Here is an 18,832-nt window from a genome sequence, read left to right as displayed (position 1 = left end):
GAACAACTCCAGCAAGCCAAATTGGTGGCCAGCACTTTCAGTGGTCCTGGGAAACTCCTAGCTAGGGGTAGCTCACCCCGGAGGCTGTGGGACTGGGCTACCGATCAGCTGAACACTCCTGTATCCAGATGTCGCTGTACTGTGCATCCTAACATTTTCACCTTCAGAGATAAAACTTGGTGGATGGTTTGGTCAAATGAGGGGCAGGGGAGTTGGAAGGAGAAGGCGGGGAGAGAAAAATGCCAGGGGAGAGGACTGGGGAGGGAGGGTAGACTTGGATGTGTGAATACAGTGATGGCTTAGGTAGGGAGTGAAAGGCATAGGTCAGATCTTCTTAGGACATCAGTGGACCATCCCCCAGCCTGCCTCCTTCTCTTTCTTCTCCTCCCCACACCCAGACACTGTAGATCCTAGGCAAGTACTCTAACCACTGAGCTCTATCCCCAGGCCTGTGAATCTATTAAAGCCCACCAGCCTCCTTGGATTCCATCCTGCTGACTTTCGACAATGGGTTGGTTGACCTCACACTTACTCTTTGGGTTACTGTGCCCTTGGAAAGAATGTCTTTGTTTTGTTTTGGGTGTCAGACAAGCCTGGTTCATAGGGCAGCTATCACCTCCTCTCTACAAGGATGTGCCTGGACTTGGCAGTCAGTCGTGGGATTGTGGAGAGGGTGGGCAGAGGTGACTCCAGGGAGTGTAGGACAGAGGCAGGCCTCCACGGTCTCCTATTTCCACTCTAGGAAGGCCTGTCCTGCAGAAAGGAATTGCTTTAGCCCTGAGACTTGCAGGACAGTGTGTGTCGGCATTTGTTTGTTTTCTAATCCCGAATTAGTCACTTGGGACTGATTGTTCTTGGATGAAGTGAAGCTGTGAGGTTTCCAAAGAAGTTGGTATTGACCTTTATGTGACCTTCCTCAGACCCCTGATAAACCTTAATGCCTTTTGTTTTTTAGCCTAAGTTATTGGGGATATTTTTATGAAGAAGGAACTCTGTGGCATTTTTAAGAGCCTCAGAGCAGGCTCTGAAGCCGGAGCCTTCCTCCTAGACACCCACGCCTGTGCAGAAGCCAGGGGGTGGGGGCGGAGTGCGGCTGTTCGAATCCTTGGCAAACCCTCAATAAACTACTCATGCGGCTGTTAACAGGCTTTTCTATGCACACGATATAAGCAGGTAATTAGAATTAATAGCCTTAATAATAATAATAATAAAAGTTTTTAAACCTAAATTTTCATTTTCTTTCTCTGGCCAGATAGCACAAAATAAATGTTAAGATTTCACCGAAACAAAACTCTTATTTTCCAAAGCCAAGCAGCACAGAGGAGTCCTCATCAAGAATCACAGCCGTGAGGGAGAAAGCCGCACGCCTGAACCCCCTTCAAGCTTGGGGAGGCGCGCTGCCCAGTTCTACCTACCGTTTCATTCCCTTCCTACTTTGGCGGGTATCTCACAAGATACACGCCACTGCCCCTGTTGTATAGATAAAACACGGGGACAAGCTGAGAAACGTGTGCTCTGGTCTAAAGTAGCACAGCTAGAGAATGCGTGAGCCTGAGTGCACACTGGCATCCCAGTGGCTCCTTTACCCTCTATATTCTCTCCTCCTTCTCCTAAAAAAAAAATCATATTATTGAAGAATAGTTTACTCACTACAACACTGACCCACTGCAGTGTGCAATACAGTATTTTTTTTAGTGAATTTATTGCATTGCACAGCCATTACTCTTACCTATCTACAGGCTACATACTTTTGTCACCTCAGCCCTCCATCTCAGCCTGGATATAACTTAACCTGCTCCCTTACCCCCGACTCAGGATTTCACTGCTCCGTTTTCTGTTTCTAAGGACTTGTTGCTTAGTCCTTATGAAATAAATGGAGTCACACAATGTGTGATCTTGTATGTCTGGCTTCTGTCACTTAGCACTGTGTTCTTGGTTTGTCCATGTTGGACACAGTGACATGTGGGTTTTTTTTTTGTTGTTGTTGTTCTGTTTTGTTTTGTCTTTTTATGGACACGTGAGCTTGTCTCCGTTTTTGGTCGCCAGGGAAAACAAGTCTTTATGAGGAAATGGATAGTTTTATTTTCCTTGGCTGTATACTTAGGAGTGGAATTGCTGGGTCGTGTGGTAACTGTGCTCAGCTTGTTTTTTTTTTCAAGAATTTTGAGGCGTTGTTTTTCGAAACGTATCTCATTTTGCATCATCTACATGCAATGAGTAAGCATTTTAGGTTTTCCACATCCTTGCTAACATTTGTTATGATTTTTTTTTTAGTAGTCACACCCTAGGGGTGCAAAGGTGTGGGTAATTCGCTGTGGTGGTTTTCATTCACATCCCCCTAATAACACAGGCTGTTAAGCATCTTTTCATGTACTCCCCTGCTCTTCATACGTCACCTTTGGAAACTGGCCTGCTCCTGATTTGAACAATTCTTTTCAGTCCTCTTGTCTCTCTTTCTCTCTCCCCCGTAAAGGAAAAGATGTGCCAATTTTGCTGCTCTCTTCAAAGAACGAACTTCTAGCCTCACTGATTTTTCCCCTATTTCCCTCTATTCTATTTTATTGGCTTCCTCTCTAAACTTTATGAGTGCCCCCTGTTGAGGCTTGCTCTGAGTTTCCTTTGTTCTGCCTTTATCTTAAGATAAAAACTTGGTTATTGATATTTTTGGCGCTCCACTTGGAAATGAGGCCATTCCTCTGAGGGAAATGGTGGTGTTACAGGCTCAACAGGTCCTGGCAGAATCTCCTCACCTTTACCATCAGCACTGGGGCTGGAGACAGAAGCATGTGGCAAGAACGCCACGGATGCCCAGACGGTTACCCAGCATTCTCTAGTCTTTCAGGAATAGTGGATCCAACCTGTTGAATTCCAACGACTGCTTCTGATAGTTTTGCTCAGCTTTCCACTTGCTTTTCTTCCCTCCAGGGCAAATCAAGTCTTGTTCAGGCTAATCTACTCCTCAGTCTACCTCTCACAGAGCCTGTCTGTGCCTTTGAGGTCATGGGGCACAGTTCATTTTAAGAGATACTTAAGCCTCAATGTGTCGAGCCTCTGGGGAGCTGCATTTATAGCAGAGAAATCTGACAGCGCTCCCATTGCAGCCCAAGCATACAAGGAAGGTGGGACACCTGGCCCTCACACCACTGCTCTGGCAGAGGCTCCTGCAGTGGCCTACACATGCTCTGTCTCCTTCAGTGGCCTTTGCGCTAAGTACAGGATCTTCCAGGTGCTGATGTGAAATGGCCCAGACTACAAGGCTGGTCTCCCCCACCCCCTCCAACCCCCCGGAAAGAAAACTGACTCCAGCGGCCCCTCTCCTCAAAGATACTGGGAATGAGGGAGGGAGGTCAAAGGGCGAGAAGCTGCAGCTCCAGGCCTGCTTGTGTGGAGGTGGGGGTGGGGGATGGGGGAAGGGGGGAGTTACATGCTCCTCATTTGTAACAGGAAGCAATAATAACTTTATCTACAGGGTTACTTAGATATGAGGAAATTTCCATGGTAGTTCCAAAGTTCCACATTTGAAAATGACCGAAGTGCTATAAATGAAAGGCTTTCAGTAATGAACTAGTACAGCCTGTAGGTCTGTCATGGGGCCCCAAGACACAGTGGCTCAGGGAGGATGCTCTTTCCTTTGCCACTTCTTTCTTCTCTATTCAGGAAACAAGATGGCCGCAGAGCAGCAGGTGGCATTGTGTCCTCCTAGTGTTGAAGAGTGCCTGCCACCTGTGAGGGGTGTGGAGTGATGAAGGATGGGACAAAGCTCAGAGAAGGACACAGCTCTCCTTTGACCTTGGGAAGTACAGGAGTGTGTGGCCACACTGCATCCACCTGTGCCGTAGCAAACGGACAGCTTGGCAGCTGGAGCAGAGGCTGTGAAGGGAACCAGGTGAGAAGCCCCTGCTGGGTGGTTCTCCCAGGCCTGTTCTTTATGTTCACTTCGGGTCACCAGAGGCTGACAGCCACTCTCACCAAGCTTACTGGTGAGGCACGGCAGAGCCCCAGGTCCCCAAGGCACAGCGCTGAGAGCATTTACTATCAAGAAAAGGTTTGGACTTTTAAAGTCGGCTGTGTAAGACATTAAGATCTGTTTAATTTTTCAAAGTAAGTTGCCATAAACACTAACTTGAGGCTTTAATTTCTAAAGAAAATAAAACTATTTGTTTCAGGACACATTACTGGTACATACTGCTACTGTGTGTAAACTAAAGAAATCCTAGACCCTAGGCTGGATAAATAAGGCAGTATAAGATGTAACTTGGCCTTGTATGGTGGTTTAATATTGATCATCAACTTGACAGGAAGGTTCTAGGGTAGACTGACTGTGGTGCAAAGACCCACCTTACTACTCTGTGGTGCTGTCCTGTGGGTGGTAGCTTAGGACTGTATGAACAGGGAAAGGTGAGCTCACTACAAGCATTCTTCTCTCTGTTTTCTCTCAGATACAGTATGATCTATGATCAGTTGCCTCAGGCTCCTGCCCCTGTGCTGGCTGTGCCCTTGTGCTGGCTAGTCTTTTGTCAGCCTGACACACAAACTGGAGGTATCTGAAAGGAGGGAATAGTAATTGATAAAATGCCTCCACAAGATCCAGCCGGAGGACATTTTCCTAATCGGTGATCAACAGGGGAGAGTCCAGCCCAGTTTGAGTGTTTCCATCGCTGGGCTGGTAGTCCTGGGTTCTATAAGGAACAAGCCTCGGGGAGCAAGTCAGTAAGCAATACCCTTCTGTGACCTCCGCACCAGCTCCTGCCTCCAGGTTCCTGCCCTGTTTTGAGTTCCTGTCCTGACTTCCTTTGTTGATGAACAGCAATGCGGAAGCATGAAGTGAATAAACCCTTTCCTCCCCAACGTGCTTTTCAGTCACGGTGTTGAGTCGCAGCAGTAGACTCCCTCAATGGCTGGGCGTGGTGGTGCACACCTTTAGTCCCAGCACTTGGGAGGCAGAGGCAGGTGCATCGCTGTGAGTTTGAGACCATCCTGGTTTACATAGTGAGTCCAGGACAGCCAAGGCTACACAGAGAAACCTAGTCTCAAAAAATAAAAAAATCCCACAAAAACAACAAAAAAAAAAAAAAAAAAGAAAGAAAGAAAGAAAAGAAAAGAAAAGAAAAAAAAAAAAAGACTCTCTCAATGAGCCAAAACAAACCCATCCTCCTTTAAATCCCTTTGACAGATACTTTGTTGCAACAATGAGAAAAGTTACTAATATACTTAGATTTTATTATGGAAACTAGGGAAACTGCCATGACCGGCAGAGAGCATAAGAGAGAAGCAACCTCAACCATTCAGCTAGACCGAGCAGAATTGGATACTTGGGTTTCAAAGAAACATCTAGGGACCTTACTCACTGGGGGCCTTCTTGCAAGGTGGCACAGCCCCTGCCTCGGCACTGCAGCGCCCCCAGTCTTACCTCAACCACTTCACATCCCAACCTTCCACTCAGGTCACCTCTTATGGCTTCCTCCTTCCCAGTCACTCTCCATGGCAGCCAGTACCCTGCCCTCTGCATGAACACCCCAGCCTGCCCCCCACTTCAGAGCTGGCACGGGTGGTGAGTGACCGCAGGCTAAGAGCAGAGCTTCCACGTTTACCTATTTGCCTTTCCAGATCAGCGGCTTCATCAGGAGTGGCTCGAGGGAGGACTCCCGGGTCACTGAAGCTGGTCCGTAGCAGAGTCCCCATGACAAAGAAGAACAGGATGCCGCCGACCACAGGGATGGCAGGGGTGATGTTCATTGCCAGGTATGGACAGCTGCCAGCAGTTGCAGGGAGAAAGAAGAAATGAATTGCAGTGTTAGGATCCAGAGTCAGAGGAGTGAGATGGATTTTTTATTTGAGCTCATTTGTGTTGAGTGTTTATGGGCAGGGATAGGTGCCTCAGTGTAAGGCCCTTGTCCAACCATTGTGAGAACCTGAGCCTGGTTCCCCAGAATCCATTCACCATGGTGTGTCTGTAATCTCTTCTATGGAGAGAAGGGAGGCTGACACAGGACATTTCCCAGAAGCTCACATATAAACTAATAAAGGGACCCTGTGTCAAATAAGGTGGATGGTGAGACACAAAATCCCAGGCTGTCATGTAACTTCCACGGGTGCATACCCACACTCACGCACACACACATACCCACAGAAGAGATGAATTCGAATCTTGAAGAAGAAAATATAGATTTGGAGTGATCTGCAGTGCTCTCTGTGACAACTGCTCCCGACTCCCACCCCCAACCCCCACCAACCATGACAGTCCAAGCCCCACGAGAGAGATGCTAGCAGAACAGAAGTGATCCTGCTTGTACAATTGATTTAGGATGTCTGGAGTTTGAATAAATATACACAATCCCTTCGCACTTAATCAGTCACTGGTCTACAGCCCCGCCCATCTCTGGAACCACTGAGAATGATACCAATGTTGAGATACCTCTATCTGGCCCATCAGAGTCAAACAACTCTGGAACTTTCTGCCAGCATCATATTCACTTGCAAAAACCAAGGAATCATTTGGCAATACTATGAGGGCAGTTTGTTCAAAAGAGAGGAAGTTCTGAAGAGGGGCAGGGGGAGGGGATGTTTGGCTGGGCTACACCAATCCCAGGCTTTCCCAGAAAGCATCTGACTTATCAATTCGTGAGTGTGTTCCAGCTCTTGTTATTTCTGTTTTGTTTGTTGGTTCCCCAATCAGTACTCCACACCCTGGGCTCAAATCATCCTCCTGTTTCAGCTTTCCAAGTAGCTGCACCGACAGATGCTTATCACTAGTCAAACCTTAATTCTACGAAATCCTGCTCGCTATTGGTGGACGGAAGAGCAGAGGCTGCAGGGATTGTGAGAGTAGAAGAGGAGTGACTTTGTCAGACTAGTGTTTGTGCCTGAGACCTGGCACCTGACCCTTGGCCTCATACAGTGGTGTGGTGGGGCTGGGTAGGGTCAAGTTGTGGGCCCTTGGCCTGCTGTCATGGTGCCTTGGCACTACTGAGGTGATGAGCAGAAGAGGAAAGAGTTAGCTCAGTGCTTGGGATTTAGTGTAGGATGAGGTCTGCCATGGCTATCTCAGTCTCTTGTGAGGGCATTAACTGTTGCTATAGGTGTGGCTGAACACAAATGGCACCGTAGGATCGCAGTGCCTGGGGGAGGCATTCCTATCTTGACTGCAGAAGGCCCAGCTGTTCATGTAAAGAACAGAAGTCTGAGAGGAAGAAAGTGTGCTTTGCTGGGAACTGAAGGTGGGTGGGTGTGGCTCCCAGGTGGGTGGGTGTGGCTCCCATCCAGGTACTGTGTGCCCCACTGTGTGTAGGCCTCTGGTAGGGTTCCTAGGAGATAATTGAGAAGACTTGGCTCCCAAGGGCCACATAATAGGAACCTCTTTGCTGAAGGAGCGAAGTCCTTCCAGAATCTTCTGCTCTGAAGAAGTCCAGAGACTCCTGTTGTGGAAGTTTTGGTTTCTTTAAAAACTCAGTTATGTTATGTAAACATGTTTTTGTTTTAATCCCAGGTGTGTGTGGTTTAAGGGGGCTGCTCCAGTTTGTCCACAGCTGATAAATGTCTTGTGAGAAGGCACATGATCTTTGTCAGGTGGGAACTACCTTGTACAGAAGCATGGTCTTTGCCAGTTGAGAAACATCCTGCTGGGGACTCTGAGAGAGTATAAACATGAGAGCCCAGAGAGGGGGGATAAGGAAGTCTGTGAGAAGAATGTTTGGAGGAGACGGTTGGAGGAGGAGGAGGAGGAAAAGAAGGCTACTGCTGCATTTGCTATTGCTGGCTGAATATTCTGATGACAGAGATTGTTATTACCACCCCCCCCCAAAGAACCTGATGACCCTAAAGAGCAGGAAGTAGCCAAAGAGAACTACTCCTCTTCTCCCCCAATTAACCTTCTTTCTCTACCTGGTGTTGGGCATTGGAAGGGATTGGGGTTGGGAGGGAGAGAGAGGCATTAAGGAACTACAAATGAAGTAAGTTATTAAAATCAAAGCCTATCGAGTCCCCATGAGGTTAAGAAGGTGGTAGGATGGTCCAGATGTGGGTGGTGGGAACTGACTCCCTGACAGCCATGTGGAACTTGTCTCTGGGAAAGCTACCTGCCGAGACACGACACCCGGAGCATTTCCAGCACCTCTGTAACCACTCCCGCCAACTCTGTGGCAGAAACAGAGCAAAGCAAAACCACAGCGCGGAACAGTGCTGTGCCACACTCCAGCTGGCCTGACAGGTGTGATGCTTCTTCACAGGATTGGGGAGAGAAAGCAGATCATTGTTATTCTTGTACCAACTCCAGGCAGCTATGAGCATCCTCAGAGAGCCTCATAGAAAGTGAGCTTGGCAGGGACAATGTGAGGTTAGGAAGGACTTTGCTTAGAACAACAAAAAAAAATCTAACACTGATGGTGAGAACCTCCTGAAGGGGGTAACTGTGCCCCAGAGTTGGCATGCCAGAAACTTAAAGCCATATGTGACTGTCCTGAGACTTGGGGGCTTTTGGAAGCAAAGAAGCCCCAAGGATCTTGCTCTTACTCACAGATTCATGTTGCCACCAGAAGTCCCATACTTTAAGAGTGTATTTAGTGTAAAACTGAGAGAAGCCCTCTTTTGATTTCCCTTTGTCTCACCTCTTCTGCCACTGGGAGATCCAGCATTTAGAAGAATGCCCCCTTGATCTTGGGATTCCTAGGCCTCTAGAACTGTCAGAAATGAATCTATGCTCTTTGCAAATTACGCAGTCCCGGGTGTTCTGTAATAGCACCACAAACTTAGCTAGCATATCCCTTTGGAAAAAAATATTCACTTCCACAACAGAAAGGCCTCTTCACTTCAGCTGTGTCGCTGTGTATGAGGGGAGTCTGTGCTGCTCTCCAGAGGCTTTAGGCCAAACCTGACATAATTAATACTCTTTAGTGGGCTTCCGTCTTTTTCGGAACATTTGATTTTATGACAGCAAGCACTGACAGTCTTCAAGTTAAATACTTAAAGGACAAAGGGATCCACAATCAAGCCGGTAGCAGTTCTCCTGTGTGCTCAAGCCTGCAGAGGATTTCCTCAGTCTCACCAGAAATGACTGGGTTGTTTTTTTTTTTTAAACTATGGATTTAACATGAAACAACCACCAAAGTCCGAGCCCACATGTGTGAGAGGGTGTGACCGATCCCTTTCAGGGACAGGGGTGGGGTGGGGAGGGTGTTTTAGTTTTGTTTAGTTTAGTTTAGTTGCTGTGATAAAACAAAACAAAACAAAACAACAACAACAACAACAACAAAAGCCCTGACAAGAGCAAACTAAAGGAGAGAGTGTTTGACTCACAATTACAAGTCACAGTCAATCCTGATGGGGACATGAAGGTGTCAGGAACCTGAAACAATTAGTCATATTGCGTTCATAGTCAAGTGCGTGCAGGAATGAATTAATGCAAGCCCACATTTAGGGTAGGTCTTCCCACGTCACTTAATCCACTTAAGAAATCCCTAGTAGGCAATAGGCATGCCCACTTAACCCAGACAATGTCTCCCGGAGAGTCTCTTCCCAGTTGATTCTACAATGTGTCAAATCAGCAATCAAACCAGTCACCGCGGGAGGCATGTTTAGCCTGTCCACGAGGCACCCAAATTCAGTCACTTCAAGGCCAGACTTGGACAGTAATAACAGCTTGGGAATAATGAGAAAGGGACTGAGATCTTGGAGCTCATTAGAGGCATGTTTCATATCAGGCAGATATCAGCTTTGCTTCTCTAATTATCGTTCAAAATGCAGCTTTGTGTTGGGTTGAGCCTTGAAAATGTGCAAGTGTGTGGCCACCAGAGATGAACCATCCATGGTAAATTCAACCAAAGCAGAAGACCAGTGTTAAACTGACTGATACTGGCAGCATGTGAGAGGTCTCTGTTCTTAGGAAATGTACCCTGAGGTGTTTAAGAATAAAGTACCACGAGCTATGCTGTCTTCTTCCAAATAGTTTAGAAAAAGTATAGCATAGAGACGTAAAGTGGAATACATACTTATAGGTGAATTTGGGTACAGAATGAATATATGTTATTATTTCTTATTTATCACAACTATTCTGTGCCCTTATAGTTGCTGAGGCCTGCAATCCCCTTCATGTGAAAGCTGAGGAGCTGCCCTCCTGTGTGGCTTCCTCAGAGAAGACAAGGAGAGAGTATTATAGAGCTCACTGACCTACTGTGTGCCTGGTACACATTCCGCAAGCAATTCCCCTGAACCTTTGGGATTCTCCACGCTCCGAGGCTCCAGCAGATGAGGTCTGTATGCCAATAGAGCTTTGTGAAATATTGAGTACTTGGTGGCAGCTGTCCTCTTTTACCGGCCTCTGAGTGACCAAGGACAGTGCTAGGTTCTCTTGGGAAGGCCACGTAAACCCTTTATCGAAGCTGCAGGATTCACGCTTCTAAACAATGGCATCTGTGCTAGAGAAACGACTTCAGACAGAAGTTCAGAAGAAGCAGAGAGCATCTAGAGTCCTTCTGGTAGTGAAAACCAGTAAGCCCGACTCTGCCTTTGATTGTGACTGCCAGTGTAGAGCTCCAGGAGGAATGATACTGTGTGGGCAGCTTGTTAACCTGCAGCAACCGGCAGCATTTGGTTCCACAGCCAAAGAGCTGTGAGCGGCAAAGAAATTCTCGGTCCAAGCTCAGACCACTTGGAGACAAAGAGCTCCCTCGCATCCTGAGCAACAGTGCCCTGGGCTCCAGCACCGAGCACCATCTGTGATGCGAAGACTCCACCCCCGAGGGCCTGGATTTCATACAAGATGATGATACAGCTGCCAGAGACACATGCACCAAATGGAATCCTATTTCTGTCTCCGGAATTGTGACCTACATAAAGCCCAGGGCAGCACAGAAAACAGGAGACAGGCATCTTCGTCTTCATAAAGCGCAATTGGAAAGTGACAGGAGGAAGAGTGAGGGGGAGGGGGCAAGACTCTGAAAGCCTGCATTTTTGGAACATAAAAGGAAATTAGCTAATTTGGCACCAGACAAAACAAATGCTAAAAATGAGATGCCTTCAAAGCCTGCCCTTCCAGTCATGTGCAGCGGCGTGAACTGCGTGACTCCTAATATAATGACTAAATACCTATATACAAAGTGTTACTCTGTCCACTGTAGGGCAAGAAAGGCCACCAGGAACAGGTAGCTGCGTGTAGCAATGACACAGTACCATATGGCAACTTTTTTCAGTTCTAATAGCAATTGTATATTTTTGGTTGTGAGCCTAGCCTTTAATGGCTGAGCCATCTCTCCAGCCCGCTAATAAAAATTTTAATAACTGTTCAGGGGAAAATATTTGTGTGTGTTTTGATGTTTATATGTGAAAAGTGGAACCATCTCCTGGGTGTAATGCTATCTGAGACTATGAAGTTGGAGGATTTTTTTTTTTCCATTAAAAGTCCATAGCGAGGGGCTGTGGAAATGGCTCCTATATGTGAGGACCTTGGATCTCCTAAAACCAAATATAGTTGAGTCAATGTAGCACACAACTGTAATCCTAGTGATCCGAAGGTGAGGTGGGAGATAGAGACAGAAGGAGCTCCCACCCCTGAAGCTCACAGGCCAGCTATGTTGGCGAATAAGAGACCCTGTCTCAAACAAGGTAGAGGCCAGGACTAATGCTTGAGATTATCCTTTGACCTCCACATGCACATCGTGGATGGCATGCACATGCCTGCATTCATATAGACATGGAGATAAAATGATCTCACATAGAGCACCTACACACACACACACACACACACACACACACACACACACACACACACCATAACCACAGAGGTAAAATGATTTTCTTTGTAGCAAGATGTAAAATTTATTTTTGCCATTGGCTACTGACACCCCAGAATCACCAATTCCAACATTTCTATTTAGAGATTGGCTCAATGGGATAGAATTTGACAGAAAGATAATTTCTTGGATGAAAATCTTGAGACTACTTTCTTCAACGGATCAAATATGAAAACTGGATTTTATTACTGAGCAACAAGGTCCCCATTTATCCACAAGCCAGTCTCTGGGAGAAGATTAACTTTGCTTGAGAGAAACAGAACAGAACAAAACGACACTATTAACAAGTACAGCAGGAATATTACAACCACGTGACAGAGAATCTTTTCTATATCAAAACAATTTACCTTTTAATATTTTTGATCTGCAGATGCATGTATAAAAAGCTCCTGTTAATAAGAGGTTACAGACCCTAACTAACAAGAAAGGCCTTCGTTTAATATTTCTGTTTTGTTCTGTGCAGAGAAAAACATTGGCATGAGAATAACCACCTTTTGGGTATAGAAAAGGAGGCATGTGCTTATTATTGTGCAGGAAAAGAAAGTGGCCTTGCTTCACTGCTTCTGCACTTAAGTGGGCTTCCATGTTTCAGAAGTCAGAGTCACTTATTATTTTAAATCTCGGCTCTTCAATCATGACGCATTTCAATAATAAGTAGTTAAGGCAAACAATCATGAAATACAATAATCTGAGCCAATGACTCACACGTCTGAAATAATAGCAGGGCAGCATCAAGATGAGGTTGGAGGTTGGAAGGGATGTAATAAAATGATTTTCTTTCTCCTTTCCAAATGAGTCACCATGAAATGAATGTATTTTTTCCCTCCCAGGCAGAGACATAAGCACAGTTTGTTTTGTGGTTTGCTGTTTAATCACAGTACTTAGAAATTCATCTACCACCATCAGGCAAAGATAGGCACATTACTGGGAGACAAACAGAAAAATAGACTCAGAACTAATATCCACTCTGCTTTAGAACAGAAGAAACAAATAGCTGTCTGGTGTGTGTGTGTTGTATTTCTGTGAGTGCATGCAGGTTTAGGTATACATGCATGTTTGTGTGTGTGTTGTGTGCTGTGTTTCTGTGTGTGCATGTAGGTTTATATGCACATGCATGCTTGTGTGTGTGCTGTATTCCTGTGTGTGCATGTAGGTTTGTATGTATATGCATACTTGTGTTTGTGTTGTATTTCTGTGTGTACTTGTACGTTTGTGTGCATATGCATGCCTGTGCATGTGTGTGTATGTACATGTGGAGACCAGAGGCTGACACTGTGTCTTTACCAGTGGCTCACCATCTTACTTTTTGAAGCCGGGTCTTTCGTTGGATTTGAAGCTCAGTGATTGGCTAGACTGCATGGCCAGCGTGCATCAGGGATCCTCTCGTCTCTGCCCTACCCCTCATGCTGGGGGTAACAGACATGCTTGGCGTGGCTGGCTTTTATGTGGACACTGGAAATCTGAGCTCAGGTCACAGCAGATAGCTTTATAAAGCCCCCAGCGTTTCTCCAAGATGCCAGTGCTGGGACAGTTCCATTCTCGTGAGTTAGGTTGACTATTATGGATGCACAGAAGAATGGCTGCCAACGGAGGGCATTAAATAAGTTGACCCAGGTGGGGAATAAAGGAGGAAAATGCGAGAGCAGATAGCTGGGAGAGAGCCAAGCCAGAGAGAAGTGTGGTGGTTACCCGCTGTGGAACCCTGCATGGGTTACAGAGACTCCCCAGCCCTGTCAAGTGCACCAGCCTTTACCACAGGCTTTACCAGCCTTTACGAGCCTTTACCACAGGCTTTACCAGCCTTTACCACAGGCTTTACCAGCCTTTACCACAGGCTTTACCAGCCTTTACCACAGGCTTTACCAGCCTTTACCACAGGCTTTACCAGCCTTTACCACAGGCTTTACCAGCCTTTACCACAGGCTTTACCAGCCTTTACCATAGGCTTTACCAGCCTTTACCATAGGCTTTACCAGCCTTTACCACAGGCTTTACCAGCCTTTACCACAGGCCCCTTCCTGGTGCCCTTTTGTTAAGAACTGTCACTTTTAGGCTAAGAAAAGGGGAAAAGTAAAGGGCCCCTTGTCAAAGAGAAGCCACCACCAACTGAAGACACAGAGTCACATGGGGCCAACTCAAGTCTAGCTTGCTTGGCCTTCCTCTCATGCAGTGCCTGGAGGGGAGCCAGCTCTACCCTCTTACTCTGTGGCAAATGGGAGGTGCCCTCCCAGCCAGGAGGCTACACACCTCCGAGCGTGCAGGAGGGGGAATCACTATTCCTCACTTGGCCCTCCCAAATACCCAGAGAGACTTACAGCAAATCTAGGTAGAGCTAGGTAGCAAACTTAGCGAGGTCTTTGAAGCTTTAGCTCATAGTTTGTGCAGGCAGCCCAATTTACACACCTGTTATTAAGAATGGCAAGGGGCTTGTTAGGGAAAATTGTGGCATTTAAATGATGTTTTTCAAGTAATTCTGACTTATATTTAAAATTCCAGGAATTCAGATTTTTTTTCAACTGTGTGGTGTATACATGCATATATAGGCATGCTTGTTTGTGAGCGCACACACACACACGTGTGTGTGTATGTGTGTGTGTGTGTGTGTGTGTGTGTGTGTGAGAGAGAGAGAGAGAGAGAGAGAGAGAGAGAGAGAGAGAGAGAGAGAGCGCTAGCTCATGCATACGGAGTCCCAAAGATGATCCTGGAAATTATTCTGGCTCATCCTTCTACTTTGTTCATCAAGTCAGGGCAGGGTTCTCTCAAACCTAGGGCTTTCTGATACGGCTAGACTCCTGTGCCTAACCTCACCAGCCAGCTTGTGGGGGGAATCCTGGGTCTCTGCCTTCTGAGGCCAGAATTAGAGGCAGGCCACTGTGCACTTCCAACAGGCTAAGCACAGGGGGCTGAACTCTGGTCCTCTCACTTGCATGGTCAATGCTTTAACCACTGAGCCATTTGCCCAGCCCGAAAGCCAGTGTGTGAGTGTGTGTATGTGTGTGTGGTGTATGCTTATGTCATCCCGAACTGACCCTTTAATGACACACTAGAGTCTCTTAGTCATCACACACACACACACACACACACACACACACACACACTGCAGTTCTAAACCAAAGGAATGTTTTGCCCTTTCCATACTACACAGAGGTGCTGAACTAACTGGGGACTATAACTCGACCACCTCACCCTCAGTGCACACTGGCAATATAAGGAGTTGGTGGCATGGTAACAGGCTGGTGCTGTGTGCCAGGGAGACCTTCCCACTCAGAGTACAGCATCACTGATACACACCTTTGGGATGTTCCCCTTGCTCTAGACTAAATTCTAAAGTTTGGTTGTTTCTAACCTTGTCAGGTATTTAAAAACACACAGTTCCACTTCCATTTTGGCAACTCTGGGGGAGCAGGGGCGGAGGCTTTAGCTCTGTTCTGATTCTGTATTCCATCAAAGCTGAGACCCTCAGGATTTAAGACACCCCGTCAGGGGAGAATGTGACAATATAGTCATCACTTGGGCACTTTATTTTATAGTGACTGAAAGAGTTAATTTACATTTATTGAAACAGTGTAAAAACTCATCGCTGCTGTATATGCATTAAAAGTCAAGCAAAACAGGGCATTCGTATTCTTGGAGCCCGACCCTCTTGAATCTGCCTGTCCCAGTGCTGTCAGTCAGGGCCTGAGCCTTCCCGTGTGATCTGCCCAGAAGGGCTGCCATGAGCTGGCATTGCTCATAACTCAGGTTCAGGGCCCTCAGAGGCCACAAAGCCACCTGACTCCTGTCATCTCATCGACCGAGTCCTTGACTCCACCCACCTCGCCCACTTTCTCTGTTCTTTATTATTCCTTTGGATTTTTGAGTAGACCTGCCTTTCCTCGGGGTACCCATTTCCACCTAGTTCTGCCCTTTCCCCAGACAGCCACGAATCTCCTCCAAACGTTGGCTCAAACATTACCTTCAAAAAACAAAACAACAACAACAACAACAACAACAAAACCTCTAATTATGCTGCTACATAAAACTGTAAAACCTAAAATCCCAGGCTGGCTCTGATGAGCACATGCTTGTACCCAGGCCCCTGTCAGGCTTTCATTTCCCTATAGCGCTAGGCCTTGCATGGCACGCCATCTCTCCTGACTTGCTTATTATCGGACTCCTCCCGGAAAGCAGCTTGGGGCAGTGAGGAGTTTTGTCTGCTGGGTTCACAGATATATGGAACCCCTGGGCCTCGCGAACCCAGTCCAGCATGTAGGAAGTCTTCAAGTAAGTGTTTGTGAAGGGTATGAAAACTACTTTTTAAAAAAATACAAGCCCCAAGGTAGGGTCAAGTTGTTTCAATTTTGTTTTCAGACACACATTTTTATTCTTAACTGAGAGAACATGCCCTAAAATAATTCCTCATTCTCATTGGTTAAAAGGTATGAGTGTCATTTTTTTTTTTGTGCCTGTGTGCTTTCTCGTAGTGTAACTGAAGCACAATTTATTTCTACAGTGGAAAAATATTATTAAAAATAAGCTGTGTAAATGCTTGCTGGATTAAAAAGAAGAAATTGTCAAAATATTAAAATCTTCCACGGCTTCTAGGAACCGAACTGTCTATAAAGAAAATGCTTGTGGTGATGAATATGGTCAAAATACACCATACGTAGGTATGAAATATTGGAAGAATAAATAAAACTATTATATTGAAAATTAAAATGTTTAGTCTCTTCTGGGTCAGAACCTCCGAGGGCTGAGGACTTACGTGAGAGGGTTGTGCTAGCCTGGGCAGACTTTCATGTATTTGGGGTGTGTGGAGGATCATCCTTTTGAGCAAGGAAAACAAAAGCCACCTTGCATCTCAACCTTGTTATGTTATTCCCTATAGAACGTGACTGGAAGATTTTCTTTTGCTGGCCTTGTGGGTTTCTCCATTAAAGTGGGCAGGTGCTGCTATACGTTACTATTAGAGACACGGACAAGTATGGCCAGCATCCTTACTGCCTGGGAGGAAGCATGGGGAGAAGAGAAGGAGAGGAGGAGGAAGGGAGGAACAGAGGAAGAGAGAGGGAGGGAAGGAAGGGGGGAGGTACCTGAGGGTACGAACCACACACCCAAACACATTAGACCCCAATTCTACTCATTCCCCAGAACAAGCCCCCAGGATGAAGTAGAGTCTCTTCTTATTTGGGGTGGGGGTTGGGACTGGATTCAGGGATGGCAGGGTAGGAAGGGCGCCCTCTAGGGACAAAAAGGTGAAGAAGCTGCACCAGTCCAGGAGTCTCCCAACACTGACAGTAGTAATAGGGTTGAATCCAAACAAATGCTGACTATCGCATTGATGCTCATTGTTGGGGAGCAAACTGATCAACAACGGGGCATTTTCGACTGAGGACAAATGAGTTTAATCACCATATGTTCTAGAAAACCCTCTGCGAAGGACGGTAGCCCCAGCTTGTGTCAAGACAGCACAAAGCCAATCACTGAATGAGTCCCTTCTGTCCCAAGGGACACTGAGGACAGCAGGTCCCCATTGTGTTGGGATGTGGCTTGAGGCCCAGTGTGGTGCCGCTGATACTGCTTGGGATGGGACTGTTGTTCATGTGATGGATTCGTCCTCCCGCACAGACACTGACATGTGAGGCTTCTGCCAAGGAACATGGCACCCCTGCCCTCTGTCCATGCCCTACCATGCTCCCCAGGACCACTGTCCTGTGCAAAGTCTCTCTACGTAAGATAGCACAAAGCATAGTTCACCCCTTCATTAATCTCATGCGTGCTTACTGCACCCAGACTTCACGCCAACATGCTAATCCAAATGCTGGGGTGAGTGAGCTCCACGCTCGTTCCTCATTCTCGGGCAGCTCACAGCACAGGAGGACAGGGTGATGCTAGGCCAGTGTTCTCAGAAGGAACAGACCTCAGCATTCTGTCATTGGCTCTGTAACTGGGTTTTCAAAGGGTCATTCTATTATTCTCAGGCCAGCTGCTTCAGGGTGGTGGGAACCGAGGTGAGACAGTGGGCTCCACGAGCGTGGGTCCACTGCCACAGTTCTCTGGCCATGACGTGACTTCCTTGTCAGAGGCAACACTGTGTAGAAGGATATCGTGGTGGTAGATGAGGCATTCTGTATGGATAGTAATTTCGGCAGATGCGTCACATGCAGGAAAGACAAGTCCATAACCAGAGCAAGTATGTATTCCAGTAAGGACAAAACGCAGCTTTCCCAGAGCCAGGCTCATGACAACCGTGAGCCAACGCGCACTCAGTACCTCCACTCTCCTGCTCCCAGGCAGGCACTCGGCCACCTTGGCTAGCCTGGATGGACATAATGGAATGTGCTGAGTCCACAGCTCCTATTGTGGGTGGTGAGCGGCACCACAGCACTAAGGTTATCAAACAGGCAAAGCAATGAGAGAAGCTCTGCACACACCAGCTTCTGCGGCTGCCTCTGTCCTCTCCCCCAAGGCTCTGTGACTGACATGCCACATTTAGCCCTATGCCTGCGGGGAAAGGAAACCCTTTCTGCCTTCTGCCTAAGGGGGGAAGGACCAGTGTCCACCTCCTTCCCATTACGACAGTCCCCTGAGATTGATGAGGAATTGGAAAACTTGGCTTTTAACATTATCTGTCATTCCACACGTTCAACAGGGGTCAATGGGAGTTTGGAAGGCAGCCAATTCAGCCATGGGTTCACAATTCAGCCATTATCATATGTGATAATGAACATTCCAAAATTAAAAAAAATAGTATATAGCATATATACAAAAAGGCACTATGGTGCGCTCTGCTCTGTGTGTGTGTGTGTGTGTGTGTGTGTGTGTGTGTGTGTGTGTGTATGTGTGTGTTCATGCAGGTATGCGTGTGTGTGTATGTGTGTGTGTGTAGGTGTGTGTGTTCATGCATGTATCTCTCTGTGTGTGTCTTTGTGTGTGTGTGTGTTCATGCAGGTGTGTGTGTTCACACAGGTATGTATGTGTGTGTGCGCGTGCGCATGTATGTGTGGGTGAGTCCAGCCAGGTTGGGGGAAAGGAAACCCCAAAGTCATTGGCAACATGCTTCTTAATGC

General features: G+C 46.8%; 1 protein-coding gene across 3 annotated transcripts in view; it reads right to left on the bottom strand.

Moving 5' to 3' along the window:
- The window catches only part of ZDHHC14 (zDHHC palmitoyltransferase 14), a 288,842-nt gene that overhangs the window by 93,656 nt on the left and 176,354 nt on the right, over positions 1-18,832 (bottom strand). For all 3 annotated transcript variants that reach the window (XM_084777441.1, XM_084777439.1, XM_084777440.1), the window contains one exon: positions 5,592-5,752. In XM_084777441.1, the coding sequence (XP_084633567.1) occupies positions 5,592-5,736 (145 nt within the window). In that variant the 5' untranslated portion in view covers positions 5,737-5,752. The remainder of the gene's footprint in view (positions 1-5,591; positions 5,753-18,832) is intronic.

The sequence above is a fragment of the Acomys minous genome (assembly GCF_964271855.1).
Source record: "Acomys minous genome assembly, chromosome: 3".
Taxonomy (NCBI): Eukaryota; Metazoa; Chordata; class Mammalia; order Rodentia; family Muridae; genus Acomys; species Acomys minous.
Note: the sequence above shows the minus strand (reverse complement) of the source record. Positions and strands in the feature narration are given on the sequence as shown.